The 22,042-nt window shown below is 41.8% G+C and overlaps 1 protein-coding gene across 1 annotated transcript; it reads left to right on the forward strand.

Moving 5' to 3' along the window:
* Nucleotides 1-5,828: 5,828 nt before the first annotated feature.
* Slc17a1 (solute carrier family 17 member 1) lies at nt 5,829-21,568 on the forward strand. The gene is made up of 11 exons (XM_026783156.1): nt 5,829-5,856; nt 9,244-9,416; nt 10,466-10,699; nt 10,779-10,866; nt 11,515-11,601; nt 12,436-12,554; nt 12,656-12,817; nt 14,213-14,345; nt 14,437-14,584; nt 18,540-18,630; nt 21,434-21,568. The coding sequence occupies exons 1-11, from the start codon at nt 5,829-5,831 to the stop codon at nt 21,566-21,568; spliced, it is 1,398 nt and encodes a 465-aa protein (XP_026638957.1).
* The last annotated feature ends 474 nt before the right edge of the window (nt 21,569-22,042 follow it).

The raw sequence follows: 22,042 nt of genomic DNA on the forward strand, positions 1-22,042 counted from the left end.
GAGAGAGAGAGAGAGAGAGAGAGAGAGAGAGACAGAGAGAGAGAGAGAGAGAGAGAGACTGGGCCTGATGGGGGCTTTTGAATCTTCAATGCCTACCCCAATGACATATGTCCTCAACAAGACCATATATAATTCCTCGAAAAAGAACACATCTCCTAATCCTTCTAATCCTTAAATGATTCCACTCCCTGGTGACTAAGCATTCAAATACAGGAGCCTTCTCATTCAAATCCCCACATGCCTCTTTTATTAGACTCTTATAGGCCCCTTCTTCCCAGAGATGAATGCGCTTCTCTTTACAGTCACAGCTTTTATTGGGTCATAACTACCTGCCCATGCTTACACTGGTGAGAAACTGTTTTCATGAATGAAGCACGGTCCAGGTAGAATTAGAAGGAAAATACCTGAACACCGGAGGAACTCAGTGAAACAGCAGCTATTTCCGTGAAATCAGCTACTGAGGCAGGAGTATCTCAAATACAACATCAAATCGCACGATCATTTCATGTTGCCTTTTTCTCTTTTACTTTTTATTGGGGGGAGGGGTTAGTGTTAGAGACAGGGTCTCCCTGTATAGCCTTGACTGTGCTTGAACCTTGTCTCTGTAGACCAGGCTGACCTCACAGAGATCCACCTGCCTCTGCCCCCCAAGTGCTAGGATCAAAGGCACATACCACCACCACATGGTTTTTTTCTTTACTTTTATAATGGACATTTAAATCAATGGAGTTTTATTATATAGAAGGGTTCACTTTATAATTGATTACAAAGGTGGAGCCTTCTCATCAATCCTGGAAGACTATCCTAGTGGGTTACTATGTTATTGGGGCTATTGTGTAAGGATTTTGCCTTTCTATAGTGGCAGATATAAACAGGCATTTTTATTGTTTCTGAGTTTTTGTGAGTGATCTTGTATTTAATGTGTGGCCCAAGGAAATTCTTCATCCTATATAGCCTAGAAAGTCAAAGAGCAGGATACCCCTCGTCTGTAAAGACTGTGGACTTCTTCCGTTGACTAGGTGTGCCAATAATGGTTTCATTACCAAGTATGTCATCGGCTTTTACAGAATGATTTTTTGAAATACTGGATCTTGATGTGTATCACAGACTGGCCTCTGGACCTTTGAACTTTCTATGTAGTCCTAGCTCAGCTCAAGTTCATGATCTTCCCTGCCTCAGTCTCCTGAGTGTTAGGATCATAAACGTGTAACTCCACTCCTGGTTGTATATAGCCCGTTTTTACATGATTCATTTATATATTTATTTAGATAAGATCTCAATATGTAAAACAAGTTAGCCTAAAACTCCACAGGTAGCCCAAGTTGTCCTCAAATTCATGATCCCCTGCCCTAACCTCTCAAGTGCCAGGATTTATAAGCATGTGCCAACATTTCCAGATTTAACATGAACTTCTTACCATCGGGATGCATGTGGTACTGGGAGGAAATTGTTTAAACTAATGAGCTATCTTATTAAGGTAGCAAGTTCTCAGGTGACGGTCAAGAAATAATGCCATCCAAGAGCTGGAAAGATGGTTTGGGGATCCAGAATGCTTTCTGCTCTTCTAGAGAACTCAAGTTCAGTTTCCAGTACCAATGTCAAGAAGCTGACAATCACCAGTAACTCTAGCTCCAAGGGATTTTTATACCTTCTCTGGACTCTGAGAGTACCCAAACTCATATACACTGGTGCGCGCGCACACGCGTGCGCACACACACACACACACAAATACTCAATTTAATTTTTTTTTTTTTTAAAATGACCTTCTGACTGGGGCTGTAGAGTGCTTGGCCACCATTCACAGAGCCCAGCTAGGCTGACAGGGGCACATGTCTGAAATCCCTGCACTTGGTCAATAGAGGCAGGAGGATTGGGAATTCCAGTCCATCCTTGACTGCAGCATGACTTCCAAGCCAGTCTGGACTGCATGAGACCCTAAATCAAACAAAAATCAATCAAATATAAAGGGGATAGTTCTGAAGTAACTGAGGACATTTAAAGGATTTTGTTTATTTACTAGTGCTGGTGGCTTGTTATCTATGTTGTAGATTTTTCTGATGAGTTAAGTTTCTTTGCTGAGGTTTCTTTCTTTTTATTTGTTTTTTTTTTGTTTCATTTTGTTTTTGTAGAAGAAATTGCATGATATCTGATAATTGCTTTAGAGTACTACAGAAACAACTATTGGACAGAGAAATTCAAATGCTAGAAGCTAGTTAATATGTCCATGGTTACATCAGACTGTTCTATTTCTTTTCTGGGTTTGAAAATTTCCATGATAAACTGGGAAAGTAAAAAATTAATAAGTAAACATGGAGCTCAGTGGCGTCAGAGCCTCACGATGCAATAGAAAGTGGAAGCAGCAAACAGAAAGCCAGCTCCTTCTTATGTAATCTGTACCTAGAACGTGGGGATTGACGCCATGTGGGAGTGCTGTTTATTCAAAATGTGGACATTGAACAACTGCTAGCTTGGACCTTTCAATCATTAAAAAGCCCCTTTTTCTGGAAGGTACCAGAAATTGCAAGATGTAGTATCAAGCAGAGAGGACAGATTTGCTGCGTCACACGGAGCATCAATACCTCCTAGAATCATAACCCCAACTGAGTAACAAGACAAGGCTCCAGGGCAAAGCGTTTTCTACATTTGACTTTCCCCTCCCTTCCCTTCCTTCCTTCTCTCCCTTCTCTTCCCCCTTCTGATATACAGGGTCTCACTGTGCATGTAGGGCTTGTCTGTCACTTCTTAGGTAGCCCAGACTGGCTTCGAACTCATGATCCTCTTGCCTCTGCCTCAAGTACAGAGTTCACAGACTTGCACCATATTTGGCCTCAGAGTTATTTTGGGGGGGGTGGTAATTAGGTTTAAGTCATGGAGCAGCTGATACATGAAAAATATTGATGGACATTGAAAAGAGTATAATAAAAATGAAAATGTTTAAGTATGTTAACAAGTTATCAACAGTGAAAAATTTCTGAATCAGGGCTTAGATGTCCCTAACTGATCAGCATATTATGTTCAAAGAGTTTCAGCCCGAATGTTTCGGAAGATCCAGGAGCTGAACACCAGGAGAAGCCAGAGAACAAGTCACAGCTTTGAGAGGCAGGGCATAAGAAAATGCACAGCTTTCTGAGCATGTCAAATGTCAGACAGGTATGACCTCTGAGGAGTGTGGAAGAAGGAAGGAGGGGGAGAGGAGGGAAAAGAGATGAGGTGCTGAGAAGGGGGAAAGGAAAGAGGAGGAGGGTGAGAGGGAGGGAGGGGAGGGGAAGGGGGAGAATGTGAGTAGCAGTAGAAAGGGAAGAGAAGGAAAGAGCAGGAAAAGGAGGGAAATAAGAAGGCGGGGGGGGGGGGAGAAAAGATAATAAAGTTAATAAAACACCCGTGAAGCCACAGCTCTTCTGGGACAATCCATGGAATTCCAAAGTCCTCCTCAATTGAGACATCTTGTGAACACTTTTGGAAGGCATGCTCCCTCCTGGGTGGGTTGGAGACTATGGGATCTGTTTATTAAATCCTGAAATTGCTGATTAATTCCCAGAAAGTTCTAGTCCAGTGGATGATCTCAAGACTCATGTTTCTCCTTAGAAGATGCAAGGTTAGGGTAAAAGAAAAGTTAAAAATTAAACATTACCCTTAACATGATGAGGTCAAGAATTCGATATAGGATTTACCAGCAGGTAGAAAAATTCACCTCTAAAGTTGAGTGGAAAGTCTTCCAGGGAGGAGGAAGGGCTGTTCTGTCTTAATCAGGTCAGTGTGATTTTTATTATGTGCCAAGTGAAACGAACTTTTAATTCTCCAGAAGGAGTTAGAGGTCCTTCCCTGGCAGAGAATTTCCCAATGTGAGGAAATTTGTTAGAAGAATTTGCTTGTCTTTAGAGGCTTTTTACAAGGGGGAAAAAGAACATATTTTTAGGAAAGAGTGTGCAGTGGGCATTACTCACAGAGACACGGGGAAAGAGAAGGTGTGGACTGCGGGGTGAGCTGTCCGTGATTGTTGTAGCATGGCAGTGGTAGAGGGAAGGGTAAGTGTGGTAGGCTGGACTGCAAGTGTGTCTGGTAGGTGGTGTGTGCAAACTGTGCACACTTATCATTGCAGGCTAGAGAGGTATAGGTTTGGTTTGTGGCTGGTAGTGTTTGTCCTATGTGTGAGGAAGGTTTGTACTATTCATGTGTGTTGTATGTATATGTGTGTGAGGTGTGCATTTACATGTGGTTTGGGTATGAATAGTAGTGTGTAATGTTTTTGCGTATACAGTATGTGCGTACTGGGTTTGTGTATAGTGTTTATGTGATATGTATGTAACATATCACATATGTGGTATATGGAGTATAATTGTTTGTCTATTATATCTGTGTATTGTATTGCAAGGCAATATGTCTGTGTGTGGTATGTATTTAGTGCTTCTGTGAGTATGTAATAGTATCCATGTATTATGCTGTATGTATCTAATGTGTGTCACATTTCTATGTGTGTAGTGTTTATGTAGTAGTTCTTTCTAAGTGTAGTATGTGTATAGTACTTATGTTTGCATAGTGTTTCTGTGTGTAATATTTGCGTACTATGTTGTATATATAGTATGTGTATAGAGTTTGCATAAATGTGTAGCATATGTGTATTGTTTATGTGTGTAGTGTTTTTCTCTGTGTGTAACATGAGTGTATAAGGCATTTGTGCACTGGATCGTATGCATAGTATTATGAGGTGTTTCTCTCTGTTTAGGTTTGTGTGGTATGTGTGTTGTATTGTGTACTGTGTTCTATGAATAGTAAGCGTGCAGTGTTCCTCTACGTGTGTGTGAATATGTGTAGTATCTCTGTACTGTGTTGGGCATTTGTTGCATTGAGCAGTTCAAAAGAGGATCCAATGTGTGATACTTGTGGTTGACGTTCTACGCATTCTAAAATGCTCCAAATACACAAATCCTAGGTGTCCTGGGAATATGTGGGAGTCATGTGAACTGATGAAGTCAGATCTCAAAGTCTAAGCTCACAGCATATGTGAGAATTGAATCCTAACTTATCACCCTCCCACCCGCTTCTGCCTGGCAGAAGCTTGGCTGCGGTAGCTCTGTTTCCAGAGAAACTGCGGGTACAGACAGATTTACATGGGGCTATGGAGAGCGCTCTATCTCCAGAGAGTGTAGCATTACTAAGAAGACAGTCATGCGTCACCTCTCTTAACATACACAAAATAAGCTGGGCACATCTTTAATTCCACCACTTGGGAAGCAGCTGTGGGTGGATCTCTGTGTGTTTGAGGCTAGCCTAGTTTACAAAACAAGTTCCAGGACAGTCAGGGCTGTTACATAGAGAAACCCTGTTTCCAAACAACAACAACAAAAAAAAAAAAAACAAAAAACGAAGCAAAACCAAAAAAAAACAGCAGAAAATGAGTTATGTTTGTATTTAGTCCTTCTCTAAATTCAGCTTTAATTGCACTGTGGTCTTTTCCTGCCCGCTGACCTTCTGACAGTCTGCCTTGCAGGGCAAGCCTACTGGCAGCAAATGTTCTCAGTTTTTGTCTCTATAATAAAGTTTTTATTTTTTTCATTGAATTAAGAAAAACTAAATTGACAGGGTTGATAGTTAACAGATTTTCAATAAATTTTAAGTGAACAAAAAAAAAACATGAAAGTGGAATATTAACTCTTCCGTGGGGGTGAAAGGGCACTGGTGTGACAGGGTTAGTCATCCTTTGACCCTGGCTTTCAGTCAGACAGGATTCCCGAGGGCTTAGTCAGTTGCTTCCTTTCATATGCTAACCAGTGTGCTTTGAATCCACAGTGCATGGAGACCAAACCCATGAACAAGAAGATAAGCCTCAAATGGAGAACCAGTGTCTTGCCAAGAAAGGTAGTGTTGTCCTGTGGTACAGGGTCCACCTTCTTAAACACAGCATTACTGATGGCGAGTGAGAGACCTGGTCTATGGAAGCATTAATTCAGAAATATTCAGAAAAGGCAACAAAGTTTTCATATGATTCTTAATGCTCTTCTGACATCCCATAACTATGATGCAACTAACAGTGCTTAAATAGTTGTATATCATCCACAAGTCCTATATTAAAGGGTAAAAACAAAGTAAGAGAAAGAAAATAAATCTGATTGATGCATGCATGTATAGACACAAATATATACTTAACAACATAGGGAATAATAATACCATGATAATCGCCATTGTTTTTCCTGGGACTCATCACATGCCATAGTTAGTATTTATATATATGGCAGATGTCATGGCCGATGTTGATAACTACCATTCCCTACAGCCTTTGCCTTCATAAAGCACCTCAATGCACTGTGGTTCTTTACCTGGTGTGGCATCTGCAGCTTGAGTCCCGAAGGCCTGGGCCATTTGTAGTTCTGCTTGCACAGGGCTGTAGATGAGTCTCACTGACCTTAAACCCTAGTCTGGGAAACACTAGGAGAGACTCTAGAAGAGCGTGCCTGTTTGCCATATTCTTCCTTGTCAAGTTACAGAATAGAAACCATATTTCCCTATTGGAAGATCAGATTTATCACCCATGAACGCTTTAACTCCATTCATAGCTCATCACCACAGAGGCTGAGGACCCCAAAGTCCCCTGGGGGAGAAGCTCTGTCTTCTAGCCCAATGGAGTTTTTGCTTTGCCACCAGTGTCTGAATTTCTCCCCCTGGAAGCAATAGGTAGAGGCCAGCAGAGCAGTAGCTCCTGAAAATAGGAAGTGAAACGTTTGCTGCCACATCCCTAGGGGTGATGGCTTCTATCTCTCCCCTGTGGTTCCTGGATTCATAAACTTTAACTATGGGAAAACCGTGCCATGTGTTGGATGCTGATTCAAGCATACACAGCCTCCAGCAGAATATTGTTCCAGTCCGGCAGAGTACTGCCACCAAGTTAATGCTGTAACTGTGTCCTCATAAAGGCCATTCAACCACAAGTGAGGTAAGACCAATACATCTATGAACACAGGCCCTCTGCTGCACATCTCTGGATGTGAAGTGAGCTCCTGTTGTATAGAACACCATGATGGGGAATAGGACATTTTTTAAATTCAGATAAAGTTATTTCTAGAAAAACATTGCATAGAGGAAGGATAAATTCATATCCAGAATAACTGTCTCCCTAATAAATATAAAACACTGACCTATCCATGCAGGAAATTATCTAATATAATCTATCTGCTATCAGCTTAATAAATGGTCACCCACAGGAACTGCCTTATGGTGGGCTCAATGTTGGTCTCTGTTGCTGGCAGATTGAGCATTGAGCAACAGCCATAGATATGTGGGGTTTGGTGAATGCTGTGCCCATACATAACTGTCAATCTTCTAACCTGGTGTTATAAATTAGTTCGCAGGGATCTTGATTATTTTTCTCTTTTGCAAGGTATCCCAGGGGTCAATTTAACATTAATCAACATGACATTATGACATTATGTTGATTGGCCTGCATGAGAGGTAGCATTCACTATGGACTTACTGGGAAAAAAAATACTCATCTGACTAGACACCCAGATTCCAACCCTTTCTGGATACATTCTCACAACAAACCCAGAAGTATGTTACCACTTTTCTAGTAGTTTCTCAATATGGTGAAATTGACAATCACAATACATATATCGGATTATCATACTCTATACCACTTTATTTTATAACTAGGATAAAAATTCCTCTTTTAAAATTCAGTGTTTGTTCAGATGGATTTCAAACCCATTGTGGGTTTGACTTTTTTCTCTTTTAAAATTTTAATGTTTGTAGTTTTGCACATGCCCATCCCATTATTGTATGTTGAGAGTAGTAAGAACTTATATTTGCCTCTTTAGCAAGTCCACAGATAAATATTGTACCTTAGTTGCATTGCTTCTATAAGGGTCATCGGGGACTGATTTAGATGGTGAGATTTTGCAATTTGAAGTCATGACTTTTTGATGAGGTTCAAGGTAACAACATTACAATAAAATGGGAGTTGGGGATGCTGAAGATGGTTGGCTATGTTTTGCATGTGTGATGAACATAAATGTTTAGAAGTCAGATGGTGGGCCACAGTAGGCAGAATTCTAAGACCACCCCTAGAACATCCTAACCCTGATACATGCAAATTCCCAGTTAATCAGGGAAATTATCAAGGGAAAGTGATTGAATCACACAAGCCTTTAAATCTATGTTTAGAGGACACAGATGGAGTAGTCAAACAGATGTAAGATGGATTCAGCATGGTGGGGCTTCTTACTGCTGGTTTTGGATATAGGAGAGGTGATGCTGATTATTTTTGACTCTTAGGGAAATCCATAACAATAGATTCCTATGGTAGACAGTTTTGGTGACTAGTTCTTTAGCCCGGGGCGATGGATCAGCCAAGAAAGCATTTGCAACACTAGTACAGTGATCTGACTTCAGATCCCCAGCACCCATATAAAAAGCTAGGTGTGGTGATATGTGTCTGTCATCCTGGTAGGAGGGAGACAGATACAGGAGGATTCCTGTGGTTTGATAGCCAGACAGTCTAGCCTAACCAGAGTGATCCAGAGTTTCATGAGAGATGCTTCCTTAAAAACTAAGGTAGATAAGGTGGAAAACAATAGAGGAAGACACGCAACATTGACCTCTGGACTCCATAAATGTGCAACCACTTTCCCCAATATGAGCATGTATACCGACATGCAGCACGCATGTGTGCGTGCACACACACACACACACACACACACACACACACACACACACGCATCACTTAGTCCTAGGTGCACATGTATTTCTGTAATTCCTGATTTCCTCCACTGATGAGCGTGCTTGGTTTTATACCAATAGTACATTCTTTACTATAGCTTGATACTTTCTCAGTAAATTTATTCTCTTCAGAAAAAAAAAATTCACAATGTAAAAATGTGAGTTTCTCAACCAGAGTAGTCATATCAATTTGAAGATCAAAGCAGTTTCTTTGAGATAAAATATGACTGATAATATTAAGGGGTCCTACCTCCAAAGAAAACCCAAGGTATTTGTCCATGGTTTCTTTAAAATAGACACTCACCAAAGCATTTGCAAACTGGATTAACATTCTGGGACATTCTAACTGGAATGATGTCTTAAGGTAATAGGGATTATTATATAAGTCCCACATCTTTCTTTTATATGGCAATTTCTAGAAGGATGTTTTTACAGTAAAATTTTAACTTACTCTCTAGGATATCAAAGTTCCAAATGCCTGCATTTTTTTCTTGAACTGTGTTACAAATTGAGATGTTCTTTTCTACTTCCCAGTTCCAGGGTTCTGCTCCTTTCGCTATGGATTGGCTGTTGTTTTGCACTTCTGTAACATTGTCATCATGGCTCAGAGAGTGTGCCTGAACCTCACCATGGTAGCCATGGTGAACAGAACAGAGCCACCCCATTTACCCAATGGATCTGCAGTGGAGAGACTGGATGATGGAAAGGTATATTGGAAGTATGAAGTATAAGTTTAAAACTTTATCTTGGTAGCTAGTTTATGCAGAGGACGTATATTATTGACAAGATAATGATAAAAATAATCATAAAATAAAGTTCAAGTTTTAACTATGAGTAAGAATAGGCATAGGCATAGTCTGTGATTAAAGAATAGCTCAAAGGCTGGAGAGATGGTTCAGCTGTTAAGAGCACTGACTGTTGTTCCAGAGGTCCTGAGTTCAATTCCCAGCACAAACTTAACAGCTCATGGCAGTCTATAACTGTAATCCTATGGGATCTGATGCCCTCCTCTGGTGTGCAGACATACATGCAGATAGAACACTTAAATACATAAACAAACCTTTTAATAAGTAAAAAGAATAATTCGACATTTTGGAAGGGTTTGTTGTATGATTTCAGGTTAAGGGGTAACAAAATCCAAGAGTTAGAACTTCTTTAGAGTAAGAACTTTGGGAAAGAAATGGGGGCAAAAAAAAATGTACCTTACCAAGGGAAATGAAAGATATGGTTAACTCTAACGGGAACTTGGCAGGGATCGAGAGTCAACTAGGAGACACACCTCACGTCTGTGAGGGGGTTTCTAGATTGTGTTAACTGAGGTGGGGAAACTCACACTAAGTGTAGATGACAGCATTCAGTGGACTGGCCTTTCGGTATGGATAAAAAGAGAAAACAGGCTGGGCTTCAGCATTCATCTCTTTCTCTTCCTAACTACAGGTGCAGTGTAATCGGTTGTTTCGCGGCTTCTGCCAGCATCTCCAGTATCCAAAAGAATTTGAAATCTTTCTGGTCCTAGCATTTCAGATAAAAGACACTTAATCTATATTTGAAAATACCAATGATAAAATATAAATACATATGCAAAATGACATGATAACAAAGTTGTTTTGAGATAAAAGTAAACTTTAGGAAGAGGAAGGACTACTTTAAACAGACTGAGCAGGACGACCACACTCCTGAAACCCATAAACACCAGATTTTATCTCCAATGCAGAACTTTCAGACATGTTTCCTCTTTTTTTGTTTTTCCTTTTAGAACCCCGTGTATTCCTGGAGTCTTGATATTCAAGGGCTTATCCTCAGTTCTGTCTTCTTTGGTATGGTCGTGGTTCAGATTCCTGTTGGGTACCTATCTGGACTATATCCAATGAAGAGAATACTTGGGTTTTCAATGCTCCTCAGCTCTGTGCTCTCCATGCTTACCCCACCAGCAGCCCAAGCTGGAGCAGCTTTCGTCATTGTGTGTCGAGTACTCCAGGGAGTAGCCCAGGTATTAAGACATAATTCAAACAGACATAGAGCTCGGAGTCGGAGTATTAGAGTTCAAAACCCTCATCTTTTCATTTCAGGGGATAGTGTCAACAGGCCAACATGAAATATGGGTCAAATGGGCACCTCCCTTGGAACGAGGCCGGCTTACCTCCATGACTTTATCAGGTAAGTACTTAAGCCGAGCATGGTTAAGTCCCATTTCATCTCCTTGGGTCATGGTCTTTCCGAGAGCCATTTAAAAACTTGTGCTTTGAGTTGCTAGGGGCTTTAGAAACATCCCTGCAATATTCTTGCTTTGATTAGGAGAGAGAAGATGGCTCAGTGGATAAAGTGCTTCCCACACGAGTATGAGGACCCTGGCACCCATGTAAAGTAGCAGACATGGGATCACGCATTTATCACCCCAGCACAGTTGGCGCAGAGACAGATGTAGGCCAAAAGCTCACTGGCCAGCCAGCCCTGCTGAAACAGTGAGTTCTAAGTTCATTGAAAGACCTTGAAAGAACTTGTCTCAATACAGAGAGTAGGAGAAGAAAACCCTGGACTTCAACCTCTGGCATCCAAATGAATGTACATGGACACACACACACACACACACACACACACACACACACAGTTTCAGAATGAAAAAGCAGTGTCCTTACCTCAAACAACAGAAAAAGAGAGAAGAGAAAAGATGGTCTCCGTTCCTCTTGAGCACTGGAAACAAGCTTCTTCCATGAAGATTGTTCATTACAACATAGAGGTTTATTGGCTGGATTTTCAGGTGCCTTTGTTAAGTTAACAGGGATGTCTTCTGTGCCCTTTGGTTAGGATTTGTAATGGGACCATTTATTGTCCTTCTTGTGAGTGGATTCATCTGTGATCTTCTGGGTTGGCCCATGGTTTTCTACATTTTCGGTGAGTTTTTTATTATAAAATCTCAGTAAGACATCAAAGTTTAAGAGTAAACACAAAAATCTACATCTATTATAACTTAACAATTTAATGGGCAGGGAGAACAGGTAGATCTCCTCTAGGGATCTGATTTTCATCTCCTTAACCAGGCGGTCCCGTTTGGTGACAGGGATCCGCTCCTTGTCTTCAGCTTTACCTCCATGAGCCCCGCAGACCCTAAGACCACTGCCTGGCCCCTAATACTGGGCCGCCAGGTCCTCTGGGCCCTCCCACTGCACTGGCATCATCCACCATTTGGTATTTCCAGAAGAAGAAGACGCCTTCCCAGGCTTTCTATTCGCCAAATTCAAAAGGAAAGTACAGGGGCAAAAGGCCTGTTGATATTTATTCAAGCCATCTATGGCTAAGTCGGTGTCAGAAGGTTACAGAAAGTGCCTAATTCCCATAGTGTGCCAAAGGCTGAGTCAGAATAGGGAAATACATCTACCCTTGCAGCAGTGGGTGTGTGACTGTCTAGCTCTGTGCAAGCTCAGAATGTCTCCCTCTTGAGGTAGGAAGCCATTACCAACCTGAAAATATAAAGGCCCAACATTAGGGAACTCTAAGGGAGTAGACAGACTCATTGGATCAGGCCAGAACAAAGGGTTCACAGACAGGAGCATATCAGTAACATGCACACCACAGCAAGGGCCAGCTGTGGTTACAAAGACGATCAAAGTTTGAGCCTCCCAGGGTTTCAGAGAAAGAGACCACCTAGATTCTCAGGCTGATGCTCTGAAATGTGCTTGATCCAAAACTCCAGCTAGAACTTCCTTGTAACATGTGATTCTCTGATAGGTATTTTTGGCTGTATCCTGAGTCTTTGCTGGTTCCTTCTGTTCTATGATGACCCCAAGGACCACCCATATATGAGCAGCAGGGAGAAGGCCTACATCACATCCTCTCTTCCCCAGCAGGTAGAACACTGAGCTCCTTTGGGGCAGCTTCTACATTCTCCTCCAAACAAAACACATTCCAGATGATCCTCATTTTGAATGATTCTTGATTTCTTTCCCAGGTCAGCTCGCGCAGACAATCTCTGCCAATCAAAGCTATGCTTAGGTCTCTTCCGCTCTGGGCTATTATCATCAATACCTTTGCTTTCATATGGTCCAACAGCCTCCTGGTTACGTACACTCCAACATTTATCAACACTGTGCTTCATGTTAACATTAGAGAGGTAAGTGTACCACCTGTTCTTATCTTTAACTCATAAGGGACTCCTCCCCCTTATCTCTCTGTGTCTTATGACCATAGACTCAGTCTTTGCCTGTCTCCTACACTAGCTAGTGGACTTTACCTAGAGATGCATGGTTTCCTACATGTGAACTCTGTCCAGACAAAGGGTGTTGGTATAAACAGTGTCTGAAATTCTTCCATCAACACACATGCAGCCACTTTTCCACACAGACCCCCAGGGTCCCCAATACATGTCTTAGCCTGTTACTTGAGACTTGTTACAAGCTAGTATTGTGATGAATGCCTGCCTATCTTTTAAGTGCTTACGGACCTGAAGCAGGAAGATTGCTCTAACTTTGAGCCTAACCTGAGCCACAGTGTGAGACTTTTTTTTTATCTAAAAAAATGAAAAAGCTCGACAGTACCATTTTCTTCAGGAAATGGAGTCCTAATGTAAAAATTACTCTGCCACTGTGTCCAGCTCTTGTTAACCCATTGTCTTGGGATAGAACCACGGTTCCTGGGCTTTAGGTGTTACTCTTAAAGGATTCCCAATTGCTTATCTGACATTGGATGCCAATGGAACTTCCTATCACTTGATATCAAGGTAACCCAGAAAGACTCCCTTAGAAATGGAGTCTGGGCTCCCAACTTTGGAACATTGTGTAATGTTCTTATTGCCTCTGGGTAGTGGCCAGCATAGTGCTGTGGTCCTATAAGCTCTCACTGATTCAACTTAAAGAAACCATGGAGTCATTCCTAGCGTTAACCCTGGCCAGTTAGAGCAGACATGCAATTGTCTGTCATCAATTATCATCTCTATCCCCTATTATTTCCCTCAGGGCTGACACTTCCTGTTCTCCGTAGTCTTCTCTTGCAGTTTTCCAGGTCCCATGATACTAAAAACAAAAATCTATAAAGGATGGTGACAATTCTTTTTTTTTTTTTTTTTTTGGTTTTTTGAGACAGGGTTTCTCTGTGGCTTTGGAGCCTGTCCTGGCACTAGCTCTGTAGACCAGGCTGGTCTCGAACTCACAGGGATCCGCCTGCCTCTGCCTCCCGAGTGCTGGGATTAAAGGCGTGCGCCACCATCACCCGGCAGTGACAATTCTTACTAATCTCAAAACTATATTTCGCTTTCCTTGGACCTTGTGTTCCCAGACACAGTTCTGGTACTGGAGAGTTTCCTGGATCAAAGCACACACTTAATTCATGCATTAATTAGATGGGACTGGGGATTGAACCCAGCACCTTTGGCATGGCAGACAAGAACTCAGCCACCAAGTCACATCTCCAAGTCTAAAGTACACATTAGTTACTGAAATCCGGTGAACGCACTGGCTGCAGGGCACTGCGTCTCCACCGTGTGCACTCAGGATTCATGTTTCCTCCTCAGAACGGGCTGCTGTCCAGTCTCTCCTATCTGCTTGCTTACATCTGTGGCATCGTAGCAGGTCAGCTGGCAGACTTCCTCCTGTCCCGGAAGATTTTCAGCGTAGCTAACGTGCGGAAACTCTTCTCTACGCTAGGTAAGGAAGAGCCAGGACAGACGAGCACGTGGGGAATCCTTCAGCCCTGTGTTCAGAAGCACCTAACTGTACGGTTTGGATCGTTCTGCAGGGATTCTCTCGCCTGTGATCTTCATCATGTGCCTGCTCTATTTGAGCTCCAGCTTCTACAGCACGATCATCTTCCTGACACTCGCCAACTCGACACTCAGCTTTTCCTTCTGTGGACAGCACATCAATGCCTTGGATATTGCTCCCAGGTGGGGCTCTCTTAAAATTTACTTACTTTTGCATTAATAAATAAAATGACATGCATTTCTTATGTACAGGACGATGTTTTGAAATGGACGCATTGTCGGATGATTAAATGAAGTAACATATATATGTTTCTTATTTTTGTAATGAATGTACTTAAAATCTCTCATAGTAGCTGTTTTCAATGTTAATGGTTCAATGTTAATAGCAGGCACTGTGCTGTTTGATGGGTCTCTTGAACTTATTCATTCTCATTGAAATTTCGCATCTTTCAGCCAGTGTCTTCCTAATGTCTTGCTTTACCCCAGACTCTGATAACACCCTTTCTGCCCTCTACGCCAAAGAATTCAACTTTTTACATTCTACATGTATATGATATCATGCGTGTGACCTGTCTGTGACCTGCTTATTTCACTCAGCATTTTATCCTCCAAGTTCATGCACACTGTTAAACAAAGACAGGCTTTCCTTCTTCTAATGGCAATAGCATCTGTTGTGCAGACCATACAGTCTTTATCCATTTAGTGCTGGTGGACACTGGTATTTTTTGTGTCTTACCTGAGTGGATGATGTGTTCATAAACAAGTCATTGCAGATGTCTGAAGCACTCACTCCGTGTCTGTCTAATAAGTGTCCAGCAGCCGGAGCGCTGGGACATATGGTGAGGTGCCTTCATTCTGTTTCCTACAGTGGCTGCTGCACTAGCTCAGGTTTCTGCCTCCCCAACCCCTCTCTTATCCTTTTCATACAGCCGTCCTAATATGGAAGGCAACATCTCACTATGTTCTGAATCTGCATTTCTCTGATGATTGGTGACGTTGAAAATTTTCCGAATGTATTTGTTGACCATTTAGGCCTTTTGTGAAAAGTTTCTATCTGGGTTCTTTAGTCATGTTTCTCTAGGTGGATGGTGAGCTTCACTTCGGATGTATTTCTGACACCAACCCCTAGCAAATGTGTGCTTTACATTTCCCCATTGCGTAGGTTGTTTCTTCACCCCACTGACTGTTTCCCTGACTGCAGAAAGTTTGTAGTTTGAATTCATTCCATTCTTCTCCTTTTGCTTTTGTTGCTTGAGATTTTTTTTTTTTGGTCATATAAAAAAAAAATGCTGTCCAAACTGAAGTCTGGAGGTTCCCACAGTGTGTCTTTCTCATGGATTTATAGTTCCAAGTCTTCAGTTCCTTTTGAGTCAATATACTATATATTGTCCTAAAGAAAGGCACAATTCTGTTCTCTTCTTTAAGTAGATATAATTGGTTCCAATATTATTTATTGTCCTTTTTCCTTTCCTGTTGGCTGCCATACCTTTGAGGTCTATTTTGAGGACAGGTGGTATGAGACCCCCTCCTTTGTTCTTTGTCCTTGGAACACCTTTGTCCACCTTTGTGAAGCCATAGATATTTCAACCATTTCTTTTCTATTTCTGTGAAAAGCATCATTTGGATTTTCACAAGGCATGAATAGAGTGTTTAAATCACTTTAAGAAACCAGACATTTTGCTAATTTTCATTCTTCTGATCCATAAACATGGCATGCCTTCAGTTCATCAATGTCCTATCGATTTAGAGTGCAGGTCAGTCCACTCCTTGGTTAAATTTATTCTTAATTACATTTTGTCTAGTTCTTTTAAAAGGGATTATTGTATTTTTTCTTAATTTGTTATTAAGTAATGATTTTAAAACACCATTCTTTTTGGTATGTTTATAGTACTCTCTATATACATTTTTATAACCCAGCAGTCAAGAGGCAGAAGAAGGAGAAGGACCAGACTGAGGCCACCTGGCTAAAGAGAGAGACAGTCTCTGACACACACACAGAGAAAACGAAATAATAAAGTAAAAGAGTCTGGAATAATTTAGTATAGGTAAAATGTACACAGTAGTGCTTTGGCCATCCGGATTGTCTACTTCATTCTTGCTATTAGGTGCAAGTTCAGATGTTAATTCATGACAGCTTAGACTTATTTTACTGCCACTGAGATTTGTTTTCAAATATTTGATTTTTAAATTATGAGCACTGGTTTGGAATTTGTGTTAGTCAGTTTTCTGTTACTATAAAAAAATACTTGAAGTAAACCTATCTATAATGAGAAAGGGTGATTTGGAGTCACAGTTCAGGAGATGTTAGTCCTTCATGGAGTAGCTCCATTGCTTTGGGTCAGGAGTGCATGTAAACCAAAACTTCTTCCCATCCGGGACATGAAAAGGGGGTGAGGAACAGAATGGCTACATCTCCTTTGAAAGCATATCCTCCCAATAACCTCAGGGCCTCAGATCCACCTTTCTATCACCTCCTGTAGTACCAATCTAGCAACCAAGCCCATAGCAGCCAAGCCCCTAACAATGCTGGGTCCAAATGATGCACAATTAATAAAATCTCAGGGTCAGAATTTGGGGTTCAACCTGAAGTTCTGAAAAGCAAAACAGTCAGCCCCTGGCTCTTACATCGACCTCAGTCTGAAATGATGATCCTGCCTCCTGGAATCTCAGAATGAGACTGTGTCTGAGAGCTGTCCCCATTTTATATTCCTCTCTAGGGCTGGGATTAAAGCTGTGCACCACTAGGATTAAAGTTGTGTGTCATTGTGGCTAATGGGATTAAAAGGGTGTGTTACCATAATCTGATCTATAAGGTTGACTAGTGGGACTATTTTACTCTCAGGTCTTCAGGCAGTCTTTATTTATTAAAATACTATTGAAATGCAACTATAACAATGCCTAGTGCATTTGCATATGACAAATTCAGAGAAAATACTCCACATCTGTCCTATCTTGGTGAGTCTAAAATTTTGTACCTAATTTATATGTGTGTGTGTCCTAGTATTTTTATGGAGTTAATAAAGACAGAACAAGGGCTCAGAAAAGTCATAACTTGCTCCAATTCCATCAAAGGGTTCTGATGCTACGCTAAATAGGTGAACTGTGGAAGCTGAGGCCAGATAATGGTCCCTGCCACCACCAACCCCTGTGGCTGCGAGCGAGCTTATGTATTCTTCACGAAAGAGGTGAACAAAGAATATTATCCTAGAAGGATACACTTGTCCGCCTCACTCAGGATTCAGCTCAAAATTCTACACTAGTACCTCACAGTTCAGCTAGACCCAGGGTTCAGCTGTGACCCTTTCCTGAGCAGGAATGACAGATTAACTGACAAGGTCTGAGCTCCTCCCACTTTGAACCTGTGAAGGCAAAGTGAAACAGTGTAGACCGAAGGAAATAAACAAAAGCTTCTGAAGACTGCTACTCATGAGCCGAGAGACCTTCTAATACAGATCCTCTAGTTTTGGCTGAAGGGCCAAGGCTCCCAGGCCTGAACCAAATTGCTCTTGACTAAGCACTGCCTCACTCTGTGGGACTGATAGTCTTGGCCTTTCTTGGATCTATGACTTTCTGTGGCTGCCTTGTTTTTCTTGCTTCTTTTCTGCTAAGGCTGATATGAACCTCCAGGACTGGTCAATCATGGCTGCCTGCAAACAGCCTTTTCACTTCCTCATCAGAGGACTGGCAGGGGTCAGGGGCTCTGGGTCTGTGTGATTAGACCGAGTAAACAGTCCTTCAGTCATCAGCCCCAATCCAGTTCCTATGGGCCACCCCATCAGCCCCAGTCCAGTTCCTAGCCACCCCATCAACTCCAATTCAGTGCCTGCAGGCCACCCCATCACCTTCTGAATGTCCTGGCTGTACTTGGAAGTCTCAAACACTGCTGAGTTGCACTCTAAACACTGATCATTTTCATAATATCATAGATTCCTTACTGCTGAAGGTAACCCTTTCTGACAGTCTAGAACAGTGAGAACTTGCTATCATGCGTGCCTGCTTTCCGCCGTTTGAATGTAAGCAGTTGGAATGGGTGTTCATAGCATCAGCAGTTCCCCCTCCGAGCCTCACTGGATTGGGGTGGCTTTGACTGAAGCATTTGTACCATTTTTCACCCTTGTTCTCTTTCCTTTTTGTACAGCTATTATGGCTTTATTAAAGCAGTTTCAGCTCTAATTGGAATGATTGGAGGCCTAATTTCTTCAGCTGTAGCTGGGCTGATCCTTAATCAGGTAAGTAGTATGCAGATAAGCTTAGCTGTATTTTTTGATTTTGGTTTTGCTATTAATTATATAAAGAAAGTCTCTCTCTCTCTCTCTCTCTCTCTCTCTCTCTCTCTCTCTCACACACACACACACACACACACACACACACACACACACACCTTGGAGAAGACCACAACAGCAGGTGATCTTCTGAGTCTACACTCCTACAGACAATATATTCTTTCTCACTGTGTGTCAGCTGGTCCGTACTGGGACCTCTTCAGCTGTTTGAAAGGAAATGGGTCTCTGGTTTTAACAGAGAACGGTAGCTGTTGAAAGAGGATTTGGCTGAGCGAGGTTGGTGGAAGCACCAAAAGGAGTTTTGTCAGGAAGGAAGTTAAAGACAGGAAGACATGGGGCTGAAGGTTGGGGGACGCTGTAGCTTCTACTGAGGCACTGCATCTGCAGTTGTCCCAGAATTCCTTAAAATCCTCTTGGGGGACACAGTTGAAAGACTCCGTCAATTTAAAGCTACTTAAAAAAAATACGTGTTTAGGCTGGTGAGATGGCTTAGGGGTACAGCACTTACTGTAAAAGCCTAACAACCTTCAAAACCCGGAACCCACATAAAGGTGGGAAGAGAGAAGCAACTCACGAACATGACTTCTGACCTCCACTTCCATGCTGGAGCACATGCATGTTCTCTCATGCACACAGCCTGCGACACACGCAGATAACACCAGTGTGAAAATTCATGGTTCCTCTTGATGAAAGCAAATAAAAGAACATTTTAGAGATTCAGAAAATTTGAGTTCAAGGAGGCAAATGACCACAGGGCCACTGGCTGCTGTGGATAAACGGACACACATTTACCCAAAAAAGCAAAGTCTGGATGGGCTTGTGTAGCAAGAAAGGGCTGCATCCTCATCTGCATGCACTCTACTCAAGGTCACGCTCCCTGCCACCGCAAAAGCTGTGAGCAGAGGCAGGAATTGCATCTCTTCGTAGTACTATCTGGAATGTTTGATTCAGTGAGTTGAGAAGGTGGTGGGTTAATATCATAGGAAAAGCTGTAGCCAGCTGGCTTAAAGGACAGTGGTTAATCATTCTAGAGGTCTGTCTTGCCCTGCTGGTCAGATGATCAAGACATTTTGGAGACTTAGGATGGCTGTGTATTGTGCCTTGCACTTTCCCCTCGTTCTCCAGGAGCCTGAGACCAGTTCCTTCCTGAAATGCTGAGTCCAACTAGTGTCTGACTATATCAACCCTTGTTCCTCCACCCGGGCTGGAACATTAACCCAGAAAAGCCAGCTGCTAGTACTGTGTGTGGTCTAAGCTATTGATAACATGCATGTGCTGATGCCTGTCTACCTACAGGAGGACTAAAGCACCTTCTACAGTATAGAATACAAAAGGGTCCAAACCCACCCCCTGTCAATTTCATTAGCCTCCTCAACTGGTTTGTTTGGAGGGCAAGCTCCTAGGTGGATTAGTTGTGTTGGAAATTTCTCCCACCTGCCACACAGCAAGGGGCAGGGTGAGGTGGTCAGCATATATTGTGACCACATTTCCCATCAAAGAGCTTCCCAAAATCCTGCTGTGCATGCTTATGGTGTCATAAAGGCAGAAGCCACAGACAGCACCACAGAAACTCCCTGGGAGGAACGCTGGCCTCACTAAAGAGGGGAAACTCAAGGCAACTAGGATTAGTTCTCTTTCTGAGCCTTAAGAGCCAGCCACACCCTGCTTTTCCGCTGCGCCTCTTGAATACCATGAACTGATTTCCAATTATTGTCAGCTGAACAAACTTCTCTACTAACTTTCGGAAGACACGAGGAAATGTGGTTTTAGAACTTTGCAATGCTGTCTCTATCCAGGAAGGAATCTTGTCTGCCTTCTCCTGGGTGTGAGGGAAGAGAAACACTGACTTCAACCCCACAGCAAACAGCATCTCAGTGCACTGTGAGATGGTTTGCCTTTGACACTGTGAGCACGGAAAGGATGCAATGATCTTATTAGCTTTGTGCTGTATTCTAGCGAAAATATGGAAAATGAACAGGAAAAGACAAAGAGTTAAGTAGGTGACATTCAAAGATTACCAGAAGGCTACAGCTAAAGTATGACAATTAACAGTTTGGCGTGGTTGCTGATAGAGTACAAATATATAAATTATATAAACTAATGTCCATATGAAGTATTTCCTAAATATCTGAATAAATAGCACAGAGATAATTTTAGTATATAATTTATAGCCCTAAAATAAAATATCTAAGAATATATTTAATAAATAATTTACATTTCTGTGGAGAAATCAGGTGATAGTTTTTACAGAATTAAAAAATTCTCATAAATGGCAAGATACACTATTTCTTGTATTAAAAGACTTGATTAGCTCTCATCTCATGCATTGGTAAAAGATTTTTATTTTCTTTTTGAGAGTTTTGCCATCCAGCCCTTACATGAAAAGCTGTAAAATGATTTTGAGTTCTGTTATAAGATCTGTTGGTTAAATACAATCCCCAATAAAAGTTTAAATTGTTTTTGTGGGAAATGATAATGTTTTTATTCAACTAATATGTGTCCATTTCTCTTAATTGTGTCAGAGCCCTGCCATGGGAAATGTATATATATATATATATATATATATATGTAATTAAAAGTAGTTACTGGTGTAGAGTGAAATGAGGCCTTTCACTGTCATTTATGAGTGTCTTGAATGCTTAGGTGACCTGTGTTGCGTCTACATACTGTTTTAATGCTGTATTCTAAATGTTGTCGGATACAAAATCAAGCTCGGCCACTCACACTTATTTGTACTTCAATCCCTCAGGATCCAGAAAACGCATGGCATAAGATCTTCTTCTTGATGTCAGGCATTAATGTGACGTGCCTAACTTTCTACAATGTGTTTGCCAAAGGAGAAATTCAGGACTGGGCTAAAGAAACAAAAAACACACGACTGTAAAGGTGAGACATTATCAGATTAAATTCTGAAACTGAAGATGCAGGCAAGAGAGCTGCTGCTGCAGCTGAGTCGCCGAGATGGAGAGCTGAGTGGGCTGGGGGAGGGGAAGCATGCTAAATCTGAAACATTGTCACTGATAAGCGCCCCACCCAGCACTACACTGTTCTGGGGAGATATCAGAGTTGCTATAGCAAATCTGGGAAATTGAGTTTCTCAGAAACGGACAGTTAAGAGAAACGCAAAAGAGATGAGGACCTGCCCTCAGGAAAGTAGAATAATGGTTAGAAAACATGGAGTGTTGAGGCGAAGGAACTGATGTCTCTGGAACGCGCCGTCCAGGACTTAACATTTTTAGATAGGCTCTAAAACTTACCGCTGGGTTAGGCACAGCTGTCATAGGGATGATCCTGGCAGAAACAACTTTCAAATAGTGATGGAGACAGGAGGCCAGTTAAGGTGTGCTCAAAGAGAATC

Source organism: Microtus ochrogaster, chromosome 16 (assembly GCF_000317375.1).
Source record: "Microtus ochrogaster isolate Prairie Vole_2 chromosome 16, MicOch1.0, whole genome shotgun sequence".
Lineage (NCBI taxonomy): Eukaryota > Metazoa > Chordata > Mammalia > Rodentia > Cricetidae > Microtus > Microtus ochrogaster.

Coding starts and splice junctions, on each gene's coding strand:
- Slc17a1 (XM_026783156.1), top strand. CDS start 5,829: ATGGAGAACCAGTGTCTTGCCAAGAAAG. Junction 10,867..11,514: donor TACCTCCATGACTTTATCAG/GTAAGTACTTAA, acceptor CCCTTTGGTTAG/GATTTGTAATGGGACCATTT. Junction 14,585..18,539: donor GCCTTGGATATTGCTCCCAG/GTGGGGCTCTCT, acceptor CTTTTTGTACAG/CTATTATGGCTTTATTAAAG.